Source organism: Stigmatopora argus, chromosome 22, assembly GCF_051989625.1.
Source record: "Stigmatopora argus isolate UIUO_Sarg chromosome 22, RoL_Sarg_1.0, whole genome shotgun sequence".
Classification (NCBI taxonomy): Eukaryota; Metazoa; Chordata; class Actinopteri; order Syngnathiformes; family Syngnathidae; genus Stigmatopora; species Stigmatopora argus.
In genome coordinates this window covers 1,740,590-1,766,261 of record NC_135408.1, presented here as the reverse complement: position 1 = coordinate 1,766,261, position 25,672 = coordinate 1,740,590, and the positions used below count along the sequence as shown (strand labels likewise).

The following is a 25,672-nucleotide window of genomic DNA, read 5'->3' as shown; positions in this document are numbered from 1 at the left end:
TGGATTATTTTTGTCCTGAGACACGAGTGAAATTTAAATATGCTGCATTTCACACGCCAACCGCTAGAAGACAGCAACATTCTTTAACTCACCATCATCTACGCGTTTCCTTTGTGGCATAGCGATCACGACTAGATGGCGACAAGTCAGTGTCAGCGGCGTTAAAAATTGGCGCCCATCTTAAAGCAGCAAAAAAGAGTTAGAAGAGCGTTCGCCTGTTCAGTGCATACATCACGAAAAACAAAATTTAAAGTGTAAAGAAAATAATTACCAAAAGTATATATATTGCCTTACAAGTGATAACGGTCACCCCATTGGCCCCACATTTCGCATCTAGCTCTCTTTATATGCCGATATCTATAGTTGCATGCATGTGGAGTATTGCTGTGCAAAGCATGATGCCACTTCCTGCTTCGGTGTTGAATTTCTGTTCCATTTCATGCACGTGGATGCATCAGCTTGTGTGCCTGATGCATGATCTTAATTTATTTGCGGGCCGGTTGCTGCTCAACATTCCAGGCTGAATGCAACATCCGCTTCCGGCCCGGAAGGCCGTCAGGATGCAGAAGGTGCCTGGTAAGGCCATCATGACTCATCCACTTCCTCTCTCAGATTTTCAAAATAGAGGCAAGTGAGTATATCAGTATACTATATACTAGTATATATCTATGAGTTTACTTCACTAGTATACAGCATTATTTAGTATTTGAATACCATGTGTCTGTAATGGGTTTATTTCCTGAAAATATCAGGATTATTTGTGAGAACATTTCAGTAGAGTATGATTTAAATTGTATGTATATTTCAATAGTGCTGTGATACACTACTATATCCAGCACAGTGTATGAGAATTGTGTGATTCAGTACTGTTAAAATTCCAGCACTTGCCAGCAAGTTTAGCAGCACACCTGAGAGGATTTTAGCTGGATTTAAATTGTTTGGGGGTGTATGTAAAATGTAAAAGTGCTTGAGTAGTGTCAGAGAAGTTCAGTGTCGTCTACAACGGCATCTTAACAATGTGAAAGTGTTTCAGTAGTACTTATAGGTGTGAGGGTTGACATTTCGAATGACCTTGACTTAGTACAGGGGTGGGCAAACTATTCCACAGTGGGTGCGGGTTTTCACTCCAACCCATAAAGAGGACACCTTTTCACCAATCTGGTGGATTGCAGTCAGGTGCTTCTTGTTTTCTGCAGAAATCTCAGGTTAAAGTGTCTGTGCTGGATCGGTGGGAACTACAACCTGCACCCACAGCAGCCCTCGAGGACTGGTTTGCCCACCCCTAACCTAGTATCACAAATTGAAACAAGACACATGGAGTTAAGAAAGAACTGATTTCATTTGAAAGTCAACATACAGGAAGTCAGTATCAAGTCAAGTGCATCCCTCAAATCAAAACCAGCCAAAAATAATCTTAAACTCACTATTTGCTTGTGGAGGGCAGAGCAAACCTCAGCCAATCTATTTTCCATATCGTCTACCAATTGGCTAAAATTGGGCATCTGCGAAGGCCGTTACAAGGCTGTCTCCCCCTCAGCAGCGCCCATGTCCACTCGCCCCTGCACGCCGCCACCCTCGTCCACATCCTCCCAGTCGTCCGCCTCACCATCCTGCACTCTCATTGGTCGGCCCCAGCGTAGGAGGCGGTACCTGAAGGGTGCCAGGAAGAGGGCAGGGTCCGGCATAGGTCGTGGCCTCTGTGGTGACGTCACTCTTTCCCGAGGGACGCACGCTCGCACCCGCGCCGCCCTGACGCTGTACCTCGCCAGGTGCTGTCCGACCGAAGGGAAGATCGATGCCGGCGAACGCTCGGCACCTCCCTCCTCCTCCTCCTCCTCATTGTCCTCATCTGTTTCAATCGTTTCCGTCTCTAGGGGTAGGGCGAGCGGGTCCACGTATACCCGGGCGGCGGCACCCGTGCAGCGTCGCTGGTGCAGCTCGGCACGGGCGGCGTTGAGCTGGTGGCACAGGGCGGCTGTGGCGCCCTTCTGTCGCTGAAGCTCACGATTGAGCATTGTGATTTTGTGGCTGCGACGCTTGAGCTCTTCCAGGAAGTGGCGCTCGTCCTGGCGTAGATTGCGACCTAACTCTGACGCCCGTGCCCCATCCAGGCACAGCTTCCCATGGGCAGCTGTTGTCGTACCATGCTGCTCTTCGAGGAGGCGCTGAGCGGCCTCACAGCGTGACGCTAGCTCTGCTTCATATTCTGATACAAACAAAATCCAAAATCCATTATAACCCTCACATTAATAGATTGTGATTAGAGGTAAGATCTTGAGGCCGAATGTCAATCATTGCTTCAGGTTCGGGTCGGAATCTCGCTGAAAAAAAGTGTACTAAAACCATGTGTGGTCTCTCGCTGACTTAAAAAAAAAAAAAAAAGTAAATAAATGTTTTTAAAAATCTACTAAAATTATGTGTGGATACTAAACTAAGGAATACTTGTTATAAAATAAATTTGGAATTTTAGATGAAACAGAAAGCGCTGTAATGTATTTGCAATCAGAGGGGGAGCCGCAGAGCCAGAGAATGCTCTGCGCACGTCACGTGAACGCCGCAAGACGTTAAGGATAAACTAAAGACAGGAATACTGAAAAGAAAAACGCACTTGTAAGAGTGAATTTTGGAAAAGCTTCAAATTGATTGTTGAATATGCTAGAGTAACTTGCGTTGGCTTCGCTGAATGTAGTCAATGTGGCGCTTTGCTCTTATACGAGAGCAAAAAGACTGGCACCTCGACGCTGAGCAGGCATTTAAACAGTTGAAATGGTCAAACATCTATATTATTTTGACATAGATTGTTACAAAATATAGGCTTTAATCTGTTATCATAAATCACCCCCCTCCACCTGACTCGAATCAAATCGGGAGTCCGGAGTCCTCATAAAAAAAATAAAAAAAAATTGGGTTTGCTTTGGCCTCAGGCCTGCAAATCAAGTTAATTCCTTAGGTTCGGGTTTTTTGACCCGTGGGCCGGGTCGGGTCAGGATAGGTCAGACTTTTTCGGCCTGATTTTACCTCTAATTGTGATATGAAGTGACTATGACCATATCACAGTTCTACGTTCAGCTCCATATACATTGGGTGGATTATACTTTATACTAATCATTTTTTAGCATGTGCTACGAACATTAAAAAAAGGCCCCTTTTGTGAGGAGGTGCTTCTGCTTTTATGTGTTTGTGTTTTATGTTTAGCCTCTTTTTTTTAACAATTCTCACTAAATAATGCTAATTTTAGTTAATGTTGCTATGGTGCTTTGCATTATACTTTGGCAGTATGCTAATCCACTTTCATTAGATCAAATATTTCCCAAGTGTGTGTTTTGTCCACAGAATAACTTAAACTGCCCAATTTTACAATTAAATTGAAATGAAATCTACTGTATCGCTGTAGAATTACACCTCTGCCCCAGCCTTGGTTTGAAAAACTACTGCTTGACTAACTCATTGTTTTCCATTCTCGGTGGCAATGAAAGATGAGCATTTATAGCTGCTACTCCTCCTAGTTTAAACAAATTGTCCATAGCAGATAATTAGTTCAACATTTCCTTACGTGTCCGCTTTTTTTATTTAAACTCCATTGCGAAGAAACAAATTCACATGAAGCAAGCACACTTATCGTATTTTCTTACATATAAGCCAATATTTGTAACCCAAAAAATAATGACTGAATCAAGGATACGGCTTATATGCGCACAAAACTTACAGCATTGCTATACACTTTCACCAGTAGCTCTCGGCACATTAACATTTACTATTTGTTGGTTATTTTCTGTTTTGCAGTAAGAAAACAACCGTTACTGGGTGAATTACTAACTTCCTTATGATATTGACCATAATAATGTGCTTTTGATTCATACAGTATCTCAGAAATACCACATGCAATGATTTATCTTAAGATTTGCCTTTCAAAGTAACACATTTGTACTCCCTACTAAAACCATGAGTATGGAGGTGAATCAGGGGGGCGGCTTATACGCGAGAAATTGTAAAATTCAACAATATTAAAGGTGCGGCTTATATGCGAGAAAATACGGTACTATGAAAAAAATGGGGGCTGGTGAATGTCATTAATTCCATCTCACCTGCCGATGTCTTGTGTGGGAACTTGGAGTCCAATTCACAGCTCAGCTCTGCATGCGCACACAGAAAGTCATCAAGGTGAAATTGGGTGCAGTTGCTTTCATTTACATACCATTGACAGTGATAGACGTCAGAACTATTGTTCAAACATGTCCATGTTTATCACCGTCAATGGCACCTCGCAAATCAAGGGCAAAAGAGAAGGCCTTGCTGGCCTTGACCACTGAGATAAGGCATACCATGGCATCTTCTTTTGAGGTTGCTGATCTCCACGTGCAGACCCGCCAGGAGTGTGAAATGCTCGTGCTCGAGAAAGACAATTCCTCTTTGCACGCTGGCCACATGACGCTCCAGTCTACTGGCGTCCATAGGGGAAAACAATAAGGAACGTGCACGCGCGTCTGCAAAGCAAGCAGATTTGAATAACTTGAGGTCACATGGACGATGATAACTGCGGCAGCGCGTGCGTGCTGGCCTACCGTGTGATGTTCAGCTGCTCCTCGGCGGCCAGACAAAAGATGCCGCTGAGTGTATACGCTCCAATAGCCGTGCACGAGCACTTGTCGGAGGAAGTGGAGAAAAAAATACTACAAACGTCGTCGTCACTTGCGTGGACGCGTTTAAGCGATGCAGGCCAGCCGCGTGCACAACAAAGCAGTTCGCCGTGCGCGTCTGTGTGTGGCTCGGCCACTACTGCCATCTAAAGGCAGGAGGGGAGTTTGAAATATGCGCTGTTATCAAACACTAATATCCGTTATTTACGTCCATATTTTGCTTAGCAATGGACATTCTACGGAAAACAGTATATTTGGAAATAGCAGTGATTGTTTTTTGGTTATTTGAACGACTAGCAATACAATAAATACAAAAAGACACTGTTTCCGCCCGGTCTCGAACCGGGGACCTTTCGCGTGTTAGGCGAACGTGATAACCACTACACTACGGAAACTGACTTAGACACCGCACTACGAAAACTGACTTAATCACTGCACTACGGAAACTGAATTACAACAATCGCATGGCTTGTTATGAAATCTACAAAAAAGAGTAGTATATTTGTGTCAATTCGAATATGAATTCTCATCTTCTGAACCGCTTTATCCTCACTAGGGTCGTGGGGGTGCTGGAGCCTATCCCAACTGACTTCGGGCCTGGGGTGGGGGACACCCTGAATTGGTGGCCAGCCAATCGCAGGCCACAGGAGACAAACAACCATTCACTCTCACACTCATACCAAGAGGGGCAATTTAGAGTGTCCAATTAGCCTACCATGCATAACTCTGGACTCCACAGTGTGGAGTGTGGGAGGAAACCTGAGTACCCAGAGAAAACCCCTGAAGGCCCGGGGAGAACATGTAAACTCCACACAGGTGGACTGACCTGAATTTGAAATCAGGTCCCCCAATGTAAGGCCGCTGGGCCGCCCCAGATATGAATTGTTTTGTTTATTTGCTAAGCTGCCTCGTGATGTAGAGGTTCACTCACCTTACGGCCTATGGACTTTTGTCTCCATGTGCCCTACGACTGACTGGCGACCAGTCTAGGGTGTATTCTGCCTTTCGCCCGAAGACTGCTGGGTTAGGCTCCGGCAACCCCCGCAACCCTCTCGAGGATGGGCGGAATGGAAGATGAAGGAATGTTTATTAGATGTTTTTTTAGAAGAAGACGGTTGCGAGACTATCATGTACTAGCTGCTATTATATAAAATAATATAATAGTGGACACATAGATTTCGAGGATAGAATGTATTGTGGGCATCTATATCTCCATACGAAGCCACCTGTAAAAAAATTAAATAAAACGGATCGGAAAAGATGACACTCCCCGTCGGGGAATCGAACCCCGGTCTTCCGCGTGACAGGCGGAGATACTGTCCACTATACTAACGAGGAAACTGGTTTCTCCACGGCAGAGTTTATTATTTTATTATCTGTACGATGTTTGGAGTAGTATAGTACATTTTATATCAGTGGCGTGGTTCATACATTATGTAATGACAGAACGTTATCATCCAGCCACTGCATGAGGATACTCTGAAAGAATGAAAACATACTGTTCTGTAAAAATGCTAGCGTGAAGTTATGTCGGCTCACTTCTCTCTAATTTCTATGGTATATTTATGTGTAGTGTACAATTGAGACGTACTATAAAGTTAAGAAGTGGTATCCTGCAATCAAAAGATAACTTCTAGTCGGGGAATCGAGCAACGGTCTTGCCAGTGAAAGGCGGAGATACTGTGATCCATACTAACGATAACGAATATGCTGTTAATGTAGTTAGACACATAGTTCTTGTAGTTTTCACGTACCTCGTGTTTTTTTTTCACAGTCGACAAAAGAGTTTGTGACAATGGAGGGTCCTTGGTACGTGCTAACTCATCTGGCTATCCTCCTGTCAGCTCTTTTTTTGCAGATTGGAATCTTAAATGTCCTGGAACATTTTCTCCAATTTCCCACTGAGTTTTCAATTGACCCCATTGCCTCTTGGACTCCAAACTTACTCCTCTGTTTGCTTAATTGTCCATGAGGGTCATCAGGTTTGTCCACGAGGCAGTCTCTGCCTGTCCTCACCTGACCCTGTGGATGCACAAGTAGGTCGAAGGTGACGGGAACTGGAGTGTTCCATCTGAAACACTAGCAAAAACGTTACCTTAATGTTAGAACTTTATTTCATCCCGTAATCGGGAAATTTCTTGGTTGCAGTAGCAAGACAGACACAAGACACACAAGACATTGTAGACCTAGGTAAAAAATGTTATGTAATAAACCATAAAGTTTATGGTATATTTACTTTCTGGAAAGAAAAGGATTTCTAGAAGATGACAGCAAAAGGATGAATTTTGAAGTAAATGTCTTTTATTGAGCTGGAATGAAGAAAAGTATATCCCTCCAGTATGTTATCATACTTGTATAAGGCATTCAATTCAAATTTGATTTTGGATAGTTGGTCGTTTGTCTCTCTGTCTGCCCTAGGGCTGACTGACAACCAGTCTAGGTTGAAGTCTGCCGTTCGCCCGAAGTCAGCTGTATTTGTCTCCAGCAACCCCCGTAGCCTTATCGATGATGGACGGTATGGAAGATGAATCAATATTGGATAGTTGGCAGCAGCATGAGTCAGCATGGATCACCTTTTTAATGACAGAGTAAGAGAGAGTGAGAGAAAGAGGAGAGAGAGAGGAGAGAGAGAGAGAGAGGGTAGAGAAGAGAGAGAGAGAGAGAGAGAGAGAGAGAGAGAGAGAGAGAGAGAGAGAGAGAGAGAGAGAGAGAGAGAGAGAGAGAGAGAGAGAGAGAGAGAGAGAGAGAGAGAGAGAGAGAGAGAGAGAGAGAGAGAGAGAGAGAGAGAGAGAGAGAGAGAGAGAGAGAGGGAGAGGGAGGAGTAAAAAACCAAGTGAAATATTAACCTTTTCCAATGCAGGAAAAAGAGAAGTTCATCTCTCACTGACCTGAAGGTAACAAATGATGTTAACTAATAGTATTAGAATTTTGTTGTTTAAGCATTTAACTTGCATCTTGTCCTTTGTAAGCAGGTGAAAACACACAAAATGGACAAAGCTGATACCGAAACCATCCGGACCACTACCAGGGGCTATCACGGATCTCCAGAGGAACTGAGGGGGGAGGCTGATCCTTTCCTCGTGGCGGCCCGACTTCTCCGTGGGACATACCACATGGAGCCACGCGTGCGGGACGGGAAGGTCCACGAAGACAAACATCTCTGCAGAGGAGCCGGTGTGCTGTTGAGGGTGGCACGCAGGCACTCCAGAACTGAAAAGACACCCAAACTGGCTCCCATTGCTGAGATGTAATTACTACACAACAAAGGACATAATATGGAATTTGTGTTTGCGTTAATGCTAGAGATTAGAGGAGGGCTGTACAAACTACGGCCCCTGTACCTGTAGCAAATTTGGAAAATATCGTTGAGAAGAAGCTTGAGTTCGGTTGCACTTCTCAGTCTGAACACAAGATGGAGCTAATTACAGTGCCTTTCCATTAACTCAAGGTCAAAACGTGACAAAATGTTCAAATCACTGTGTTTGAAATTCCAGTAGTTAGATTTACATCAAGAAACTTAAAAATACACATTTCAATCTCATAATTTTAAATTGTGCGAGTGCGTGTGCATTTGTATGTTTTCTCAGTTGCCAAACCTTCACCTCCTCTGTCAGCTATGCACTCGCCCTTTAACAACAATGGAAAATGTTGTTTAATGTGTTTATAATTCACTTCAATGCCAGACTGACTAAATTAGTATACTTTCTCATCTCATTTTCTGAACCGGGGACACCCCTGAATTGGTGGCCAGCCATTCACAGGGCACAAGGAGACAAACGACCATTCACGCTCACAATCATACCTAGGGGCAATTTTAGAGTGTCCAATCAGCCCACCATGCAGGTCTTTGGAATGAGGGAGGAAATCTGAGTAGCCGCAGAAAACCCACGCAGGCCCGGGGAGAACATGCAACCTCCACACAAAAAGGTCCGAACCTGGATCCAGGTCCCCCACCGTGTGGCCAACGCGCTATTTATTTTTAAAGGGTTTTGTGGGAAGTATTGGAACGGATTTAAGGCTTTTTACATGTGAAATGGGTCTCTAATTTTGAAAAAAAATCAAGTTATGAAAGCACTTCTGAACTCAATTTTAAGCCAAAACCAAACAATTAGCAATACCAGCTGCTGTTTACAATATTTTACATAGTGGAAAAGAAAAGAAATGCAGTGCAAGTTGCCAAACCTATTTTCATGGTTTAAAAAAAGTTAGAGTTTCGCACTGGAACTCCTAGATGGGAGCCTAAATCAACAATTGTAGAAGCAGATACATTTACTGTGAATGATTTTAATTCCGTTGCTGGCAATAACGACTATAGACGTATTTTTCTTTTTATTCAGCTCAGATGGAGCGAAAAATAAGCTTTTAAGAACTCTTTCCATCTTTCATCATCATGGCTGGCTTTATTTATTTAGTTGAACAATGCAGCCGGACAATTAAGAAGTTTTGGGTGGGAGAACAGTAGTAAAATATAAAACATGATTAAATACACATGCTACCTAATGTAATGAACCAGGGCCAGTTTTTGTAAAGGAGAATGTGGGCGACCGCCCAGGGTGCAATCTTTTTGGGTTTGCACAAAAGCCATTTTCCATTTACTGCTCATAGTTGGCTTGGAAAAGCTTCAACGCCCTTGCGCCCTTTGTCAGAATTTCCAGAACGGAAACTGAATGGATAAATATATCTAGTAGACTGGGCGGCCCAGTGGATTGAGTGGTTAGCACGTCGGCCTCACAGCTCCGGGGTCCTGTGTGGGTTTTCTTTGGGTACTCCTGTTTCCTCCCACATTCCAAAGACATGCATGGTAGGCTGATTGGACACTCTAAATTGCCCTGTGTGTGCATGGTTGTCTGTTTGCTTGTGCCCTGCAATCAACTGGCCACCGATACAGGGTGTCCTCCGCCTCTGGCCCGAAGTCAGCAGGGATAGGCTTCAGCCCCACCCCCGCGACCCTATTCCGCATAAAGCGGTTCAGAAAATGAATTAATCTAGTAGACTAATATCGCTTATTCCAGTGGTTCTTAACCTTGTTGTAGCTACCGAACCCCACCAGTGTCATTTGCGCATTTACCGAAACCCACCAGTTTCATATGCGCATTCACCGAATCTTACTTTAGTGTAAAATAAAATATGATTTTATTCAAATTCAAGATACAGTCGTACCTCTACTTAGGAAATTAATTGGTTCCAGAACTTTTTGCATGACTGGAAACTTTGGTAAGTAGAGGTGTACTTTATATGTAAATTCTTAAATTCGTTCCACGGTCCTTACACAACTACCAACTAAACCCTTTAAAATTGGTCAAAGTGTCCCAATTTTGTATGAATGATGTGAGGAAGCACACAAGAATAAGAGAAAATTATAAGGAAATGATTTATTAATGTCTTAAAATAAATAAATTTTTTGAAAATGTGCCCTGCGCTGCTGAAATAGTTCCCTCCGCGGCCATTTCCTCAGGGTACTCAGGAGGAACAACTTGAACACTAAGCTTCTGGTAACCTTCTATAGAGCCACTGTGGAGAGCATCCTTGCATACTGCATCACAGTGTGGTATGCTGGAAGCACGGCAGCTGACAAAAAGGCCATGCAGAAAGTGATTAACACTGCCCAGAAGATCGTCGGCTGCTCTCTGCCCTCACTGGAAGACATTCCCAGCCCTCGATACCTCAGCAGAGCCAGGAACATCATCGGGGACCCATACCACCCTGGTCACAATCTGTTCCAGCTGCTGCCCTCTGGCAGACGCTATAGTTCCCACAAACTACGGACAAATAGGCTTAAAGACATTTTTTTCCCCACATCCATCAGGACTCTAAACTTGCGGTAACACGACACACAATCCTTTCTGTGTAATAACTTCGGGGTGAGGAAATATGAATAGACGTTGGGCGGTGATCTGCCTCCTACTGGCTGACTGAAGATAAGTGAAAGACAGTTAGAGGTAAGTGATCCGCTCGGGGGGTGATGCAATGTATCCATCACGGCAGAATGCCAAATTACGAGTCGGAAATTATCCCTTATTTGGGTCTTTTGCCGGGAAAACGCACCTTATGGAGAAGCACTACCAATTTCGTCATACGCAGTTTCTGGGTATGATGACAATTAGGCTTTTGTCGAGTAAATGATGATGACAAACCCTATGTCCGATTATTATTATTATTCTAGAAGATAGTAGCACTTAAGGCCCAGAAGGTGATGGTGAAATCTTTTGTTATTGCTCGACGTAGATTAAAAAATACAAGCAAATGGTCGGTATGTAACAGGCCCAGCAGGTTGGTCCGGTCACGCCTCTTGGCTTTTAATCTTGGAGCTGCTCTGTTCGAATGCACGCTGACATTTCAACTTTGCATTCTTAAGGTAACACACCTTCACTCTTGCACTACATCACAACTTATTTGCAATATTGAAAGCATTTAACATTACTTCAGTTGTCATTTCATGTTATCTTTGAGCTCTTATTTCTTTGTAATATTCAAACTCGGTTTTTAAAACATAAGTGACCTTTTTTTCTAAAGGATTTATGAAAATTAAGTTGGAAAGATGACTGTTTTCTTCAAAAAACTCAAAAAAACCAAAAACCAAAAACAAAGTAATAATTTTTTTATTAAAAATTGACATTTTACAACAGATGTAAACTTTTTTCCCTCCGATGAAAAAGGAAATTTCTCCTCATTTAGCCTTTTTTAAATGGTTTAATTTTGATCTTGGTTCTTTTAAACATTCTTGAAAAGTCACTTTTATTTTCTTCATAGATTATGCAAGTCTTTTGTTAAAAAATATATTTCTTAAATGCATCAATGATGTTTAATTCCGATGAATTTTGATTTTTTTTGACATTCCTTTAAAAAAAGACTAATTCCAAAAATTATTTTTCTTTGTTTTTATGTATAACTTGTTCCATCAAAAAGAGCATAACAATATTATTGACAAATATGAGTGTATAGGAAAACAAGTTTGAATTCTTCAAAAGTGAAATGTATTTTTTACGAGAAATATCAGATTTACATTTTTTATCGTTTCTCTAAATATGACATTGATCTAGGAAAAGATGACTTTTCCAATTATTGCCTTTTGTGAAATTATATTTTGATTTTTTGTTGTCCGTTTACTCATATGGTGGTTGTACGATTCCATAAAGGAAAATATTACTTACAGTACAATTCTAACTACTCTAAGTATTAAAAGTTCAACTCCGGGATGTAAATATTGACAAATTTGACTTAACCTCAGATAACCTCCCAAATTTTGGACTCCTTTAAAAATATGACCATTTGAAAGATTTTAAACATGAATTGTATTTACTATTAGAAACTAAATTTTGTGGATGAACCTTGGTATTTTCTCCTGATAGACTTAATTATTAGTCCAGGTATTTGGTTCTAAAATTAAAACTGCAGCACACGCCTCGGTTAATGACCAAACTGGATACAGACAGTACTGTATTTTTAATGATACGTCGTTACGTGAAGAGAGCTGGAAATAGTTGTACTACAGTAATACTTTGACATACGAGTGCCCCAATATATGAGAAATTTGAGACACGATTAAAATTCCGAGCAAATATTTGCTTTCAGATACTAGTATATACGAGACAACCAGGTGGCCAAGACGCGAGAGGCTACTTATGATAACAGCGCACTGTCTTTCTCGCCGCATCTCCCTCGTGTAAGGATATCTATGAGCACTGGGCAGAGCGTTGCATTTTCCGTTTTTGTGTGTGTTAGTCACTGCAGAATCAAGAGAAAATCAATCGGTCCAAAGGAGGCAGGGGCAATGGAGGGTAGTGTGAAGAAAAGGCATATGATGCCAATTGATATTCAGCACGAAATAATCGAAAAACATGAGAGTGGTGTACGCTGGCTCGCCAATATGAGAGATGCACCCGGACAAGTTGGCAAGTTGTCGTGCGTTATCCTATTGTGAGGACATTTGTGTGCGTCATTTTCAAAATATTTTAATGGGGAGACAAAAGCAAACAAACCTAGATATGTTCCTTTGAAAAAATCTGGCTAAAAGTGAAGGTGGAAGCGAGCCAAAAAGAGCCAAGCCGGAAGAAGAAAAGTAGAACAATTAAAACAAAATTGGAATTAAGTTTAGTGTAAAGTAAGATTAAAACTTATTTTTTTGTGTGTGTATCATAATCTAAGTTTATTTAAGTTAAATTGTTAAAAGTTAAATGTCTCATTTTAGTATTGAACATCATAATCTCTCTCTCATCCGAGCATGCTATGATCTGTCTGTACTGAGTAATGTCAATTTTTAGTATTGAAGAACATAACCACTAGATAGTTATTTGTTACTCTGTTAGTAGATGGTGAATTAAAACCATTAAAACATGCTTTCCCATTGAAATATCCTGGTTTTGGTGTTTTTTCAGAGGGTGGGAATGAATTAATTTGTATTTAGTTCATTTCTATGGGAAAAGTTGATTTGAGATACAAGTAAATCAACATACGAGCTCGGTCCCGGAACGCATTAAGCTCATATCTCAAGGTATTACTGTACTTGTAACATTTGATGTGCAGGAGTCAACATGACGTCCAAAATGGTGGTTAAGCAGCCCGCGCCCATCATGGTACACCAAGAGTCTAACGAGTGGGGCAGCAGAATCTGTGATTGTTGCAACGACATTCCTATGTGTAAGACATTCAAATGTTATCTATTTTATATTGATTTATTGATCAATTAATTAATTTGTTTACTTATTTTTTGTTTATTTGTTTGTGTTTATTTATTTATGTATTAATGTGTTTATGTATTTATTTATTTATTTGTTCATTTGCTCATTTGTTCATTTGTTCATTTATTCAATTATTCAATTATTCATTTATTTATCTATTCATCTATTCATTTATTTATCCATTTATTCATTTATTTATTTATTTAAATCAATAAGAAATAGGGGATTCGACACATGTATAAAACATGCATCCTATCTTTAATATTTATTACAAACACTTAATCAGAGGTGTTTAATTTTACTCAAGTAACAGTAGTTTTACTTCAAAATAATTAAACTCAAATAAAAGTAAAAAGTGGGCGGCTCGGCGGTTCGAGTGGTTGGCATGTCGGCCTCACAACTCTGGGGTCCTGGGTTCAAATCTAGGTCAATCCACCTGTGTGGAGTTTGCATGTTCTCCCTGGACCTGCGTGGGTTTTCTCTGAGTACTCCGGTTTGCTCCAACATTCCAAAAGACATGCATGATAGGCTGATTGGAAACTCTAATTTTCCCCTAGATGTGGGTGTGAGTGCGAATGGTTGTCCGTCTGCTTGTGCCCTGCGATCGACTAGCCACCGATAGTCCGAAGTCAGCTGGGATGGCCTCCAGCACCCCCCGCAACCCTAGTGAGGATAGAGCCGTTCATAAAATGAATAAAGGAATGAATAAAAGTAAAACGTGTGGCGTGGTAAAACTACTATTAGATGAATGGCACTTAATGCTTAAGAAATCTTGACATTCAAAGTTGGATCACCAATTCTAACAAGTGTTTGTGTCGCTACAAAAAAGGCTGCTTCGCATGCTGGTGCCTTCCTTGCTTCATGTGTATAACGATGAAGAAGTATGGCGAGTGCCTCTGCCTTCCCCTGGTGGATTGTCTGGTCAGCCCCCTTGTGCACCCTGTCACTATGGCCACCAGAATGTCCATGCGCCAGCTGTACGGCATACAGGTAAATGGAATAACTTATAAACATTTTTTTTATTTGAGAAGAAAAACATGTTTCTTCTTCATGTTTTTGATGATTTGATTTCTCCATTGCATGACGTCGTAACTAAAAAAAAATACATTTTAAGTGGGCTTTCAATTTTTGATTTGTGTTTTTTTTTGTGCGCAGGGTTCCATGTCCAAGGACTGCCTGTTATCCACCTTTTGTCTATCGTGCGTGTGGTGCCAGATGGCACGCGAGATGAAGGAGCGCTCCATCCAAATCGTGCTTCTTAACAAACACACAAAGAATATAGCCTGACCATAGCACCCCCTTTTTATTTTTTTAAAATTCATTCATTCATTTTCCGCTTATCCTCACAAGGGTCGCAGGGGGTGCTGGAGCCTATCCCAGCCAACAATGGGCACCAGGCGGGGGGACACCCTGATTTGGTGGCCAGCCAATCGCAGGGCACAAGGAGACAAAGGACAACCATTCACGCTCACACTCACAGCTAGGGGCAATTTAGAGTGTTCAACCAGCCTAGAATGCATGTTTCTGGGATGTGGGAGGAAACAGGAATACCCGGAGAAAACCCACGCTGGCATGGGTAAAACATGCAAACTCCACACAGGAAGGTCTCAACGTGAGATTGAATCCTCGATCTCTGAACTGTGAGCCGGATGTGCTAGCCACTCTTCATCTTGCCGATTGTTGCACATCAGATAAATGACATTGTATTCTATAATTCATTAAAAATATTCTTTCTGTTGTCTATTCCTTCAAAGGGGTTTAAGATTAATTCTGCCTAGCAACAAGTGACCAATTATACAGGAGGCTGTTGAGCCATTTTAAAATCTTGGGAAGCAGTCCATGTCCTGAAGTAGTAAAGCAGCACCTTATCACCACACTGCCACCACCAGGTTTGATTTGATAGCAGCATCTTTTTTGGGAATACTACAACTATCTTAAATAACACCAGATGGAAACAAGATAGACATTTTCCCTCGACAGTCTGTAATATGTAACCTGAAGTCTTTTAAAACATTTTTTTCTGCAAAATGTAGGATACTATTCATTCTCAAAGTGATTAATTCTTGTAAAAATCTCTAACGTAATACCTTGAGATACCTGCTTAATGCGTTCCAGGACCGAGCTCGTATGTCGATCTACTCGTATCTCAAATCAACTAGTCAAGGGTGTAGTCTGCCTTCCGCCCGAAGACAGCTGGGTTAGGCTCCAGCAACCCCCGCAACCCTTTCGAGGATGAGCGGTATGGAAGATGAATGAATGAATGAATTGAATGAATGAATGAATGAATGAATGAATGACTGAATGAATGAATGAATGAATGAATGAATGAATGAATGAATGAATGAATGAATGAATGAATGAATGAATGAATGAATGAATGAATGAATGAATGAATGAATGAATCTCAAGGCAAATATTTGCTCGGAATTTTCCTCATATCTCATATTTCTCGTATGTTGGGGGACTCGTATGTCAACGTATTACTGTATTTCTTTAAAACTAATTTGGGGAAAAGTAAATTTACTGGTGCAAGAAGTAGACTTTGCTGGAATTTTCTTTTGATTGTCTTTCTAATACTTTTACTGTATGTAATTGTGTGTGCCGTTATGTTACAATTAAATACCAGATCAGTCCAGGGGTGAAAATTGGGGTGGTGGCGGTGTGGAGGGGGGTGCCCAACAATCACCTGATTAAACAACATGGAGGAAATGAGTCAAGCAAGGGGGGTATTTTCTCCAATAATGGTAGTGGATGAAGTAGATTCTTTAGGTGCGAGACGTTGCACATGTTATGTGTGTGTACCTAAGTCACAGATTTTAAATCAGTTGTTTTGAGCCTTTTAAGGGGGGACAACAAAAGCCCTGTGCCCCCGCCTTTACAACACAGGGGCTAGCCAGTAATGAACATTCTTGCCGCCTTTACGAGCTCGCCCGGACACGCCCCTTCACTCACACCCCATTAAAAGGACCCGCATTCGTCCTGGCAAACCATTACTGTCATTGTAATCCCATTAAAACAACAAACTGGCAGGCGGGGCGCTGAAACTGGGTGAGGTTGGGGAAGTAACATGTGGGCTGTTGCGAGGAATTAAATTGTCTTTAAACTTAAACTTTAAACTATATATTTATTCATGTATTTATTTATTTATTAACTTACTTATTACCTATCTATTTATACAATTTATTTATTGAATACAAGAGAAGAAAAGTATACTAAATAATTTCTCTAACCATAAGTTCTGCAACATAGGTAACGTTTGCATGAGATTTCATTATTCATTCTAGGGGAATATCTCCCAAAATGTATTATATTTTCAAGTATCTGTTGTCTGAGGTGTCATTCGACAAAACACATGATTCTGGTTGATATTGCAATTATTTTGCGAATCACAAATGAATTCTTCACTTGCCTACTCCGCTATCGAGCAAAGTCGTTGACACCTGTGGCACATTAAATGAATGATGTGTAATAGTGGAACAAAATTAATAAGTGTCTTTCCAGAAAGGGAATTTAATTAATGAAGGTACTATTTTCGCTAATCAAATGCAACTATCCCACATTGGCTGCCTTTCCTGGTGAAATCAGTAATGCCCATTGTACCCATACTCGGTGTTGCCTGTTCCTTTAAATCAGGTGATCTGCTGGATTTGTGCAATTTAAACGTGAAATAGAGTGAGATACGAGTGTCCCAACATACGAGATATTTGAGATACGAAGAAAATTCTGAGCAAATTTTTGCCTTGAGATACAACACAAATTTTGAGATACGAGCATACAAGATGCTTCCCGATGGTAAAGATATCTACGAGGACCAGGCTGTAAAGGTGGCCGTAAAGCAGCAAGTTCCAACTCGAAAGGAATACTTTAACATCTTTGCCTCAGTTATCGCACAAGAAGGTTAAAATTTAGTGTAACATGAGATTAAAACTTATTTTTAAGTGTGTATATTAATCTAACTTTATTTAAGTTAAATTTAAAGTTTATGTTATGTTATGAGCGCGTTGGCATCCGTCAAGTCTCTTTCCTGTCCTTTCTCTCTCTCGTCCGAGCACTCCACGTTAAGCTGCTATCATCTGTCTGTACTGAGTAATGTCACATTTTAGTATTGAAGATCATAACCACTAGATAGTTATTTGTTACTTTGTGAGCAGGTGGTGAATTACAACAAATAAAGATGTTTTTCCATTGTAATATCCTGTTTTTGGTGTTTTTTTCTGAGGGTGGGAACGGATGAATTTGTATTTAGTTATTTTCTATGGGAAAATTTGATTTGACATACGAGTAAATTGACATACGAGCTAGGTCTCCAAACGCATTAAGCTCGTATTTCAAGGTATTACTGTACAACGAAAAGTGTTGCACGGATTCATTGATGTAGCACTAGAGGGAGCCAACGTAGCACTAGTGGTTCAGTGGCGTAGGGTGAGTGGATGCATTTGAACCTGAAAGCTCGTGAGTCCCACCTGAGTGAAGCCCCCACCCCCCCGTTTTCCCACTCCCCCAATCCTCCTGATAGGGTGACCCCAATCTTCCACCATGACAGATAGAGATGCTCAGAGTCTCTCTGTCATTTCCTGGGGGAAGTGTTCCTTTTTCAAAAGACAAGCTCCCAGTTTGTGGGGAGTGGGGTGCTGATAACGTGCAGATTAAAATGAGCTGGAAAGGTGATGGGAGGGCGGTATATGCGTGGGTCACTCAAGCGTAGTCCGACTATCATACCGTAGGCAAAGCAAACAACGGCAGCAGGACTGCCTGATAGCGGTGCATGTGTGGTTGCGTGTGCTTGTGGGGGAGCGCAAGGATGGAGGGCAAAGGGGCACGAATGATCAGCCCCCCTGCTAATCTAGCCATCGAGTTCAATCAGAGATAACAGTTAATAGTAATGGTACAAAATTTGGGCAATCCAAACTTTTCAATTAAGTCCGGTAAGAGAAAACAACTTTTATCTCATGAAAAATAAATGAATAAATAAAAAAATTGAATGTTGACCGTGGCGGTTGGCGGCCTCTATGATTGTAAAAACGTGTGTTTTTATATATTTTTTATTTTACAACAGCAAAATCAGTTGTAATGGTTGTTCGTCTCGATGTGTGCCCTACAACTTTCGCCATTGGGATTGGCACCAGCACCCCTGACCCTGGTGGTGTTGAAAATGGATGAATGAAAAGCTGTTGTGATTTTATCAGAAAAAAATGGAATACTGTTTACACTGACAGAAAGTTTGTGTGTAAATGTTACAAAAAATCGGATTATTTCTTCTTCAAATAAAGATAAATTATCTTTATCAATTAAAAAAGTACTAAGTGTGTGTGTGTTTTTTCCAAATATTATTTTTGAGTTCACAAGACTTAAATTCTAAGGTCCAAATTTTTCCCTAAAATTTGTCTCTTTGCTTCCCAAAAAGAACCCCCAAGCAATTTGATTTATAACTTTCAAAATACAATTTACTCCTTAGAGTAGGGGTCTCCAATTTAGGATATCTAATTAGTATCCCATATATCCTTCCTCTACCACATCTGAATCAAAAGATCAACTAATCAGCAAGCTGTCCAGGAGCTTGATCACGATTCTGATTATTTGATTCAGGTGTGTTGGTGGAGGGAGACATGGAAAACAGACTGGATAGGAGCCCTCGAGGACTAGAGGTGGAGACCCCCGCCATAGAGAAATGTGACTTTTGTCTTAGAATTCATCATTGCTTAATATGAATATTACATATCAAAGGGTTCAATCTCTACATTTCAAATTCTTTTAAAATATTTAATTAGTCTTTTGACAAACTTGTCAAGCAATGGAAGGGGTGGGGGTGGGTTTACAGTAGTTAGCATTGTTAGCGTTGTGATATACGGCCTCCACAAACAAAGTTGAAGTGCATCTCGAGGTTCGTTAAAAAGGTGAACGACATCTATAACTTGGATCTGGGTGTGTGCATGTGCGTGTACGGAGGCGCACACGAGCATTGGACTGGTTAGCCAGCAAGTGGTGGTATTCAGATAAACTTTTATGGATGGGGAAAAAAGCCAAAGTACACAATTACTGTCAACGTTACTCTTTTCATGCTACTCTGGATCCCTTCACCTGACCTTTTGACCTTTATCATGAGCAACAACATAAATGTTTGCATTCAAACATCAGAATGATCCAAAAGTGAAAGTAACAACAATGAAGAATGAATAATTGAACGCCTTTTTACTTGTTTATAATGTTTTGCCGCACAATGATAGTAAAAGCCATTCCTTTCCTTGTATTGTCAACTCACTACATTAAGTAAAAATAGTTTAAAATGACAACCTTTTTTTACGTTAAAATTTTGGTATAGGAATGGAAAGAAAATCCTACAATTTTTTTTCTTCTTTCTCATCTTTATTAACTTCTTTTCTTTGGAAAATCTATATTTTACTGACACTGGAAGGTTTCTAAGAAAAAAAGCTTTTTACTTGGAAAAAGATTGCTTTCTAGAAAAATAAAGAACAATTTTTAAGGAAGTTATTGCATTTTTTTTGCATTTTTCTCCTAAAATTCCAAGTCAAGATTATTCCTTAACTGTTGTTGTCGATATACATCAGTTTAAAGAAATTTGACTTTTACAAACATAAAAACCAGCGAACTCATTTGAATGATAATTCCTGAAGTAGTCAATTTTTTTCTTGAAATGTTAACTCAAACTTTATTTAAATAATAATTAAATACTTTTTCATTTTCCACTGAAATTAGAACCACATATTGTTGTCTGTTACTAATTCAAACTTTATAACCTTCAAAACCAGATTTCTTTGGTAAGAAACCAGCCGATATCTTTGGAAAAAAAATCAGTTCCAACATTTTTTAATGCATACGACTGAAATATTAACTTTCTAAATGGTAAAATACAAAGATTTTACCATTTATAAAGTAGGACTTTTATCTTTTCACCTCTTCCAGCAGTTGAAAATTAAAAAAAAGAGAAAAAAACATTTTCCAGATTATTTTTCTTGAAATCTTTCTGAAAATATTGACATTCTTTTCTACGTATCTTTTTTATGTAAAGTTTTTTTTCCCTTCCTCCTAGGATGACTTTTCTCAGAGTCGGAGTGTGTTCGCTTAATGGCTGGCATTTATTCCCAACTGACCTAGAGCGCCTCTAACTACCCTGACCCAATACTTCATTGCCCCCCCTGTCCCCAAACCCTTAAACCTAGACTCCTTGTCACCATGGTGATTGCTAGACTAAACAGCCAGCAAAATTCACCAGATCCCAACAGAACTGAAAATCCCCCCCGCCACTTTAAGCAAGCCTCGTTCGCACCCGTGAAGTGAAGGCTAGCATGTATTCTTAACATTCTTGGGGCGTAAACAATAGCGAGGCCAACAGATGCATCACCGGGAAGGCCGGGAATGTTTATGTCGCCCATTTGACCCCCCCCACCCCACTCGCCTCGCTCCCGCCCGACACACAACCGGCTACGTCGTCCTCGGTCTTCTCATCTTGAGGTCGGTTTACGCTCAAAAGCTTTCTACTTGGAACGACATCGAACAACATTAAAGGAGGATGGGATTGGTTGTCAAAATTTTCATCTGTGTATTGTTAAGGGCAATCGCAATATCTTGGGTTGGTTTGATATTTTTCTCTTTTCAATTGAAGACTTGTTGTGGGGTTGATGCCAATCTACTGACTGAAATTTAGATTTTTTAAATTATCTGCTGATATTTGGGGGTATTTTTTGTCATATTGACTTCATATTTGAAATGTTTAACTACTCTCCATTTTCTTGATTTTGTTGCAGATTATTGAAAAATACTAGTATATAAAAAAACAACACTACTAAACACAAGTAAAAAACGTTTTTTTTTTTTTTAAGTAATCTTTTTTTCTGGCCTGGAATTTAACTTAAAAAAGGAACCTCCTTTTACCTCAAAGTGATGTGAAACCGTAAAATAAAGACTTTTTTAATTGGGCGCAATTCTGATTATTTTAGTATTTATATTGCACAACACCACCATCAGGTGGTCGAGTTATAAAATGCGAGACAACCAACCCTTGTGACAACCACTCCTCCTCCCCTACGATAAATTTATATATATATATATATATATATATATATATATATATATATATATATATATATATATATATATGTATATATATATATATATATATATATATATATATATATATCTATATATATATATATATATATAGATATATATATATATATATATATATATATAAATTTAGAGTGTCCATTCAGCCTACCATGCATGTTTTTGGAATATGGCAGGAAACTGGAGTACCCGGAGAAAACCCACGCATGGATTTGAACCCAGGTTCCCCACTGTGAGGTCGACGCACTAAACACTTAGCTGCCGGGCCGCCCTTATATATATTTTTTGGGGCAAACGTAAGTCAAATCCAGTTCACGTCCACCTGTGTGGAGTTTGCAAGTTCTCCCCGGGCCTGCGTGGGTTTCCTCCGGGTACTCCGGTTTCCTCCCACATTCCAAAAACATGCATGGTAGGCTGATTGGACACTCTAAATTGCCCCTAGGTATGGATGCGAGTGTGCATGGTTGTGCGCCTCCCACCAATTCAGGGTGTCCCGAAGTCAGCTGGGATAGGCGCCAGCATCCCCGCGACCCTAATGAGGATAAAGCAGTTCAGAAAATGAGAGGAGATTATATATATATATATATATATATATATATATATATATATATATACATATATATATATATATATATATATATATATATATATATATATATATATATATATGTATATATATATATATATGTATATATATATATATATATATATATATATATATATATATATGTATATATATATATGTATATATATACGTATTGGAGTCCCTTGGGCAACCGATCGCTTGACCGCATTCTGACATCATCACTCCACATCAGTCAAGGACACACACACGCACACAAAAACACACACACACACAGAATGAGAACGAGCCAGCGTTGCTCATCAGTCAGAAGAAGTCGCCTGGCCTGGCACTTGATAACGAGCCTCTTAAACTCGCAAGCTAATCAAGCTCAAAGAGACTAAAAAAGAAAAAAAAGAAAGGAAAGATAGCAGAGGAGAAGGCCTATCTCTTCTTTTTTCCACTTTTTCAATTCCCTCCTTATCTCCTTTGCTCCGTGGGGGGACCCTAATGGCTATTGGGGGTGCATACCAGCACTGAAGTTCAAAATGGACTCAAGTGAAGGCACATTAAGACAAAGTGAGGAAATAGCTGGATTAATTTAGTTCTGTTTGGATTATTCATTACAGTATTTTTTTTAAAGTCAAGTATCGTAAAACAATAAACCAAAAAATTTCACATTGTCTGAATAACTTATTTGCTTTAAAAAACCAAACAAACTTTTTGGAAAATATTAGGGTTTTTTTCCGAAGAAGCTGATGACCTAAGAAATCTCTCTCCCTTATTTTTTGAAGAGAAAAGTTTTCATATTTTTCACTTATAAACCCTAAAGGTAGAGGCAATTAATGTCAAGATTTTTTCTTATTTTAACTGGTCTTAATCTTTTTTTCTTGAAAAATATCCAATTCTGACTATTATACCATGTGTTGATGTTTTTGATATTTTATGTAAAGCATTTTGAATCCCCCTGTTGTTGAAATATTTTTTTCAAATGAACTTGCGCTACCTTACCGATAACCTTAGAAGATATATGTTTATATCTTTAAATCCTCCCAAAATTGATGCTTCTCATGTAAAATTGTTCGATGAAAATATTTTTACACTTTCTGGTGAAAAAACAACATTTGTGGACAATGTTTTATGTTGTTGTTTAAATGACACAAATCCTTTTATTTTACACGGGTTTCCAATTTTCTTGAAAAAACAAAAAACTCAAATAAAACAGATTTTTTTTAAATGTCAAGATGTACAGTTCTGTGAAAAAGTATTTGCCGCTTTCCTGTTTTCTGGGTTTTTTGCAAATTTATTACACCGGTTTCAGACCATCAAATCAATTTTTGTATGACACAGATAACCCAAGGAAAGAGAAAATGCCTTTTCAAAATGATTATCTTATTTACCAAAGCAGAAAAAATTACAAACTTGTGTGGCCCTCTGTGAAAAAGTAATTGCCCTCTTTGTTAAATAAAAAAATAACTGACTAATCACAATTGTAGGAAATTTGAGTTCAATTTCACAGGCAAACCCACACCTGATTACATTACACATGTATTGAATCAAGAAAATACTTAAATAGAATGTGTCAGACAAAGTGAAGTAGGCTACAAAATCAGACCATCATGCCACGATCCAAAGAAATGTAAAAAGAAATGTGAAAAAAAGTGATGGACATCTATCAGTCTGGAAAAAGTTTACAAAGCCATCTCCAAGGCTTTGGGGCTTCAGCAAATCACTGTTTTTTCACAAATGGAGAGAACTGGAAACATTGGCAAACCTTCCTCAGAGTGGTTGCCAGCTAAAATTACTCCAAGAGTGTGACAACGACTCATCCAGGAGGTCACAAAACAACCTAGAAGAACATCGAAAGAACTGCAAGCCTCGCTGGTCTCAATTAAAATCAATGTTCACTACTCTACTATGAGAAAAACACTGGCCAAAGCTGGCATCCATGCCAGAGTTCCAAGGTGAGAACCATTGCTGTCCAAAAAGAATATAAAGGCTCGTCTTACGTTTGCCAAAAACATCTTGATTATCCTCCACACTTTTGGAAGAACATTCAGTGGACTTTTGAGTGAAAAGTTGAACTTATTAGAAAATGTGGGGCCCGTTACATAGGGCGAAAAAATGGCACAGCATTCCATCAAAAGAGCACTATACCAACAGTTAAGCATGGTGGTGGCAGTGTAATGGTCTCACACTTGTCAACCTCTGCCGATAACTGCCCTTATAAATGATTATGATTCCCCTTAAAAACCCCCCAAAAAACTTACAAACACTGTACGAGTCGTACAGTGTTTGTAAGGTTTTTGGGGGGTTTTTAAGGGGAATCATAATCATTTATAAGGGCAGTTATCGGCAGAGGTTGACAGGTATGTGGTCTGGGGCTGCTTTGCTGCATCAGGACCAGGACGACTTACTGTAATTGATGGAAGAATGAATTCTGTTGTCTATGAGCAAGTTTTGAAGGAAAATGTCCGGCCCTCAGTTCGTGCACTCAAACTCCAGCGCTCTTGGAGCATGCACCATGATAATGATCCAAAGAACACCAGCAGGTTCACCTCTGAATGGCTAAAAAAAAATCAAAGTTAAGGTTTTGGAGTGGCCAAGTCAAAGTCCGGATTGAAATGCTGTGGTGAGGTCTGAAACGGGCTGTTCATGCTAGAAAACCCTCTAATTTTGCAGAATTGAAACAATTCTGCACAGAACAATGGACAAAAATTCCTCCAAAGCATTGTAAAACACTCATAACAAATTATTGTAAAAACTTGATTTCAGTTATTGCTGCCAAAGGTGGCACGCCCAGTTATTAGGTTCAGGGGGCAATTACTTTTTCACAGAGGGCCAGACAAGTTTGTAATTTTTTTCTGCCTTGGTAAATAAAATCATCAATGAAAAACTGATTTTTTTGTTTCCTTGGGTTGTCTCTGTGTCAAACTAAAATTGGTTTGATGATCTGAAACCTTTGTGTGTGATAAATATGCAAAAAACACAGAAATCAAACACTGTATATGTTTTGGGACAACATGTTCATGATGATGATATCTTTCTATTTCTCTGAGCCTGGAAGAAAAAAAGAAAAAAGAAGAGACAATCATTTATATCCGACGGGAAGAGAAAATTAAATAAACTGCAACAAGTGGCTCTCCACTTATTCTTTGTCATCATCTTTTTTGGTCTACTTGCTTATTTAAACAATTGCTTTGTTTTCTCATACATCTCCAAACATTTCCATGACAGCATTCTCTTTCATACACAATATCATTTATCCTTTTCATACAGTTAACTTCAATGAAAAAAACCTTCTTAAAGCACTGAGTATTCAAAGGTAGGTGATTGTGTAAAAAATATTACTTTTTTCTTTTTGCCAGATTCAACTTTTTAGAGAGAAAAACACATTTCCCTTCATGAAAATGCAATTTGTGAGTTGTTTATTTTTTTTAATAATTTGATGTCAAACCATCATGTAGAGAGGGTTCCCCAAAAACTGCCATTATTTTAACAGAAAATTCAGTCATTCTGTCATCTTATGAACCGCTTTATCCTCAGGCAGGGGGTGCTGGAGCCTATCCCAGCTGACTTCAGCCCAGATGTGGGGGGACACCTTGAATCGGTGGCCAGCCGATCGGAGACAGACAACCATTCACACTCACAATCATACCAATTTAGAGCGTCCAATCAGCCAGCCTACCAAGCATGTCACTCGCCGGGCCACC

General features: G+C 39.8%; 2 protein-coding genes, 1 long non-coding RNA gene and 2 other non-coding genes across 6 annotated transcripts; 2 read left to right on the top strand and 3 right to left on the bottom strand.

Annotated features, from left to right (window-relative positions):
- Positions 1–1,320: 1,320 nt before the first annotated feature.
- On the bottom strand, positions 1,321–4,795 carry LOC144068602 (coiled-coil domain-containing 92B-like). Its single transcript, XM_077593221.1, has 4 exons — positions 4,563–4,795; positions 4,323–4,484; positions 4,086–4,133; positions 1,321–2,206 (listed from the first exon to the last, which is right to left on the bottom strand). Exons 2-4 carry the CDS (start codon positions 4,450–4,452, stop codon positions 1,515–1,517), a joined length of 870 nt encoding a protein of 289 aa, XP_077449347.1. The 5' UTR covers positions 4,453–4,484; positions 4,563–4,795; the 3' UTR covers positions 1,321–1,514.
- A 164-nt stretch (positions 4,796–4,959) lies between these two features.
- On the bottom strand, positions 4,960–5,032 carry trnav-aac (transfer RNA valine (anticodon AAC)). The gene has a single exon. It is a non-coding gene; the product is annotated as a tRNA-Val (tRNA).
- Positions 5,033–5,903: 871 nt separating this feature from the next.
- On the bottom strand, positions 5,904–5,975 carry trnad-guc (transfer RNA aspartic acid (anticodon GUC)). Its single transcript has one exon. It is a non-coding gene; the product is annotated as a tRNA-Asp (tRNA).
- Positions 5,976–7,460: 1,485 nt separating this feature from the next.
- Positions 7,461–8,343, top strand: LOC144068505 (uncharacterized). The gene is made up of 2 exons (XR_013298187.1): positions 7,461–7,531; positions 7,610–8,343. It is a non-coding gene; the product is annotated as an uncharacterized LOC144068505 (long non-coding RNA).
- A 2,627-nt stretch (positions 8,344–10,970) lies between these two features.
- Positions 10,971–14,618, top strand: ponzr2 (plac8 onzin related protein 2). 2 transcript variants are annotated; one of them, XM_077592445.1, is made up of 4 exons: positions 10,971–10,992; positions 13,161–13,274; positions 14,145–14,305; positions 14,471–14,618. In XM_077592445.1, exons 2-4 carry the CDS (start codon positions 13,169–13,171, stop codon positions 14,600–14,602), a joined length of 399 nt encoding a protein of 132 aa, XP_077448571.1. In that variant the 5' UTR covers positions 10,971–10,992; positions 13,161–13,168; the 3' UTR covers positions 14,603–14,618. The 2 variants fall into 2 exon arrangements, with proteins under 2 accessions (XP_077448571.1, XP_077448569.1); XM_077592443.1 differs by lacking the exon at positions 10,971–10,992 and adding an exon at positions 11,723–12,529.
- The last annotated feature ends 11,054 nt before the right edge of the window (positions 14,619–25,672 follow it).

Bases quoted from the DNA above. Each gene is read 5' to 3' on its own strand.
- LOC144068602 (XM_077593221.1), bottom strand. From the start codon at position 4,452: ATGGACGCCAGTAGACTGGAGCGTCATGTGGCCAGCGTGCAAAGAGGA. The intron at 4,134-4,322 runs GTATGCCTTATC...GTGCGCATGCAG, and splicing joins CCTCAAAAGAAGATGCCATG to AGCTGAGCTGTGAATTGGAC. The intron at 2,207-4,085 runs GTGAGATGGAAT...TGTTTGTATCAG, and splicing joins CCCACACAAGACATCGGCAG to AATATGAAGCAGAGCTAGCG.
- ponzr2 (XM_077592443.1), top strand. From the start codon at position 12,313: ATGAGCACTGGGCAGAGCGTTGCATTTTCCGTTTTTGTGTGTGTTAGT. The intron at 12,530-13,160 runs GCAAGTTGTCGT...TTTGATGTGCAG, and splicing joins AGATGCACCCGGACAAGTTG to GAGTCAACATGACGTCCAAA. The intron at 13,275-14,144 runs GTAAGACATTCA...GCTACAAAAAAG, and splicing joins TTGCAACGACATTCCTATGT to GCTGCTTCGCATGCTGGTGC.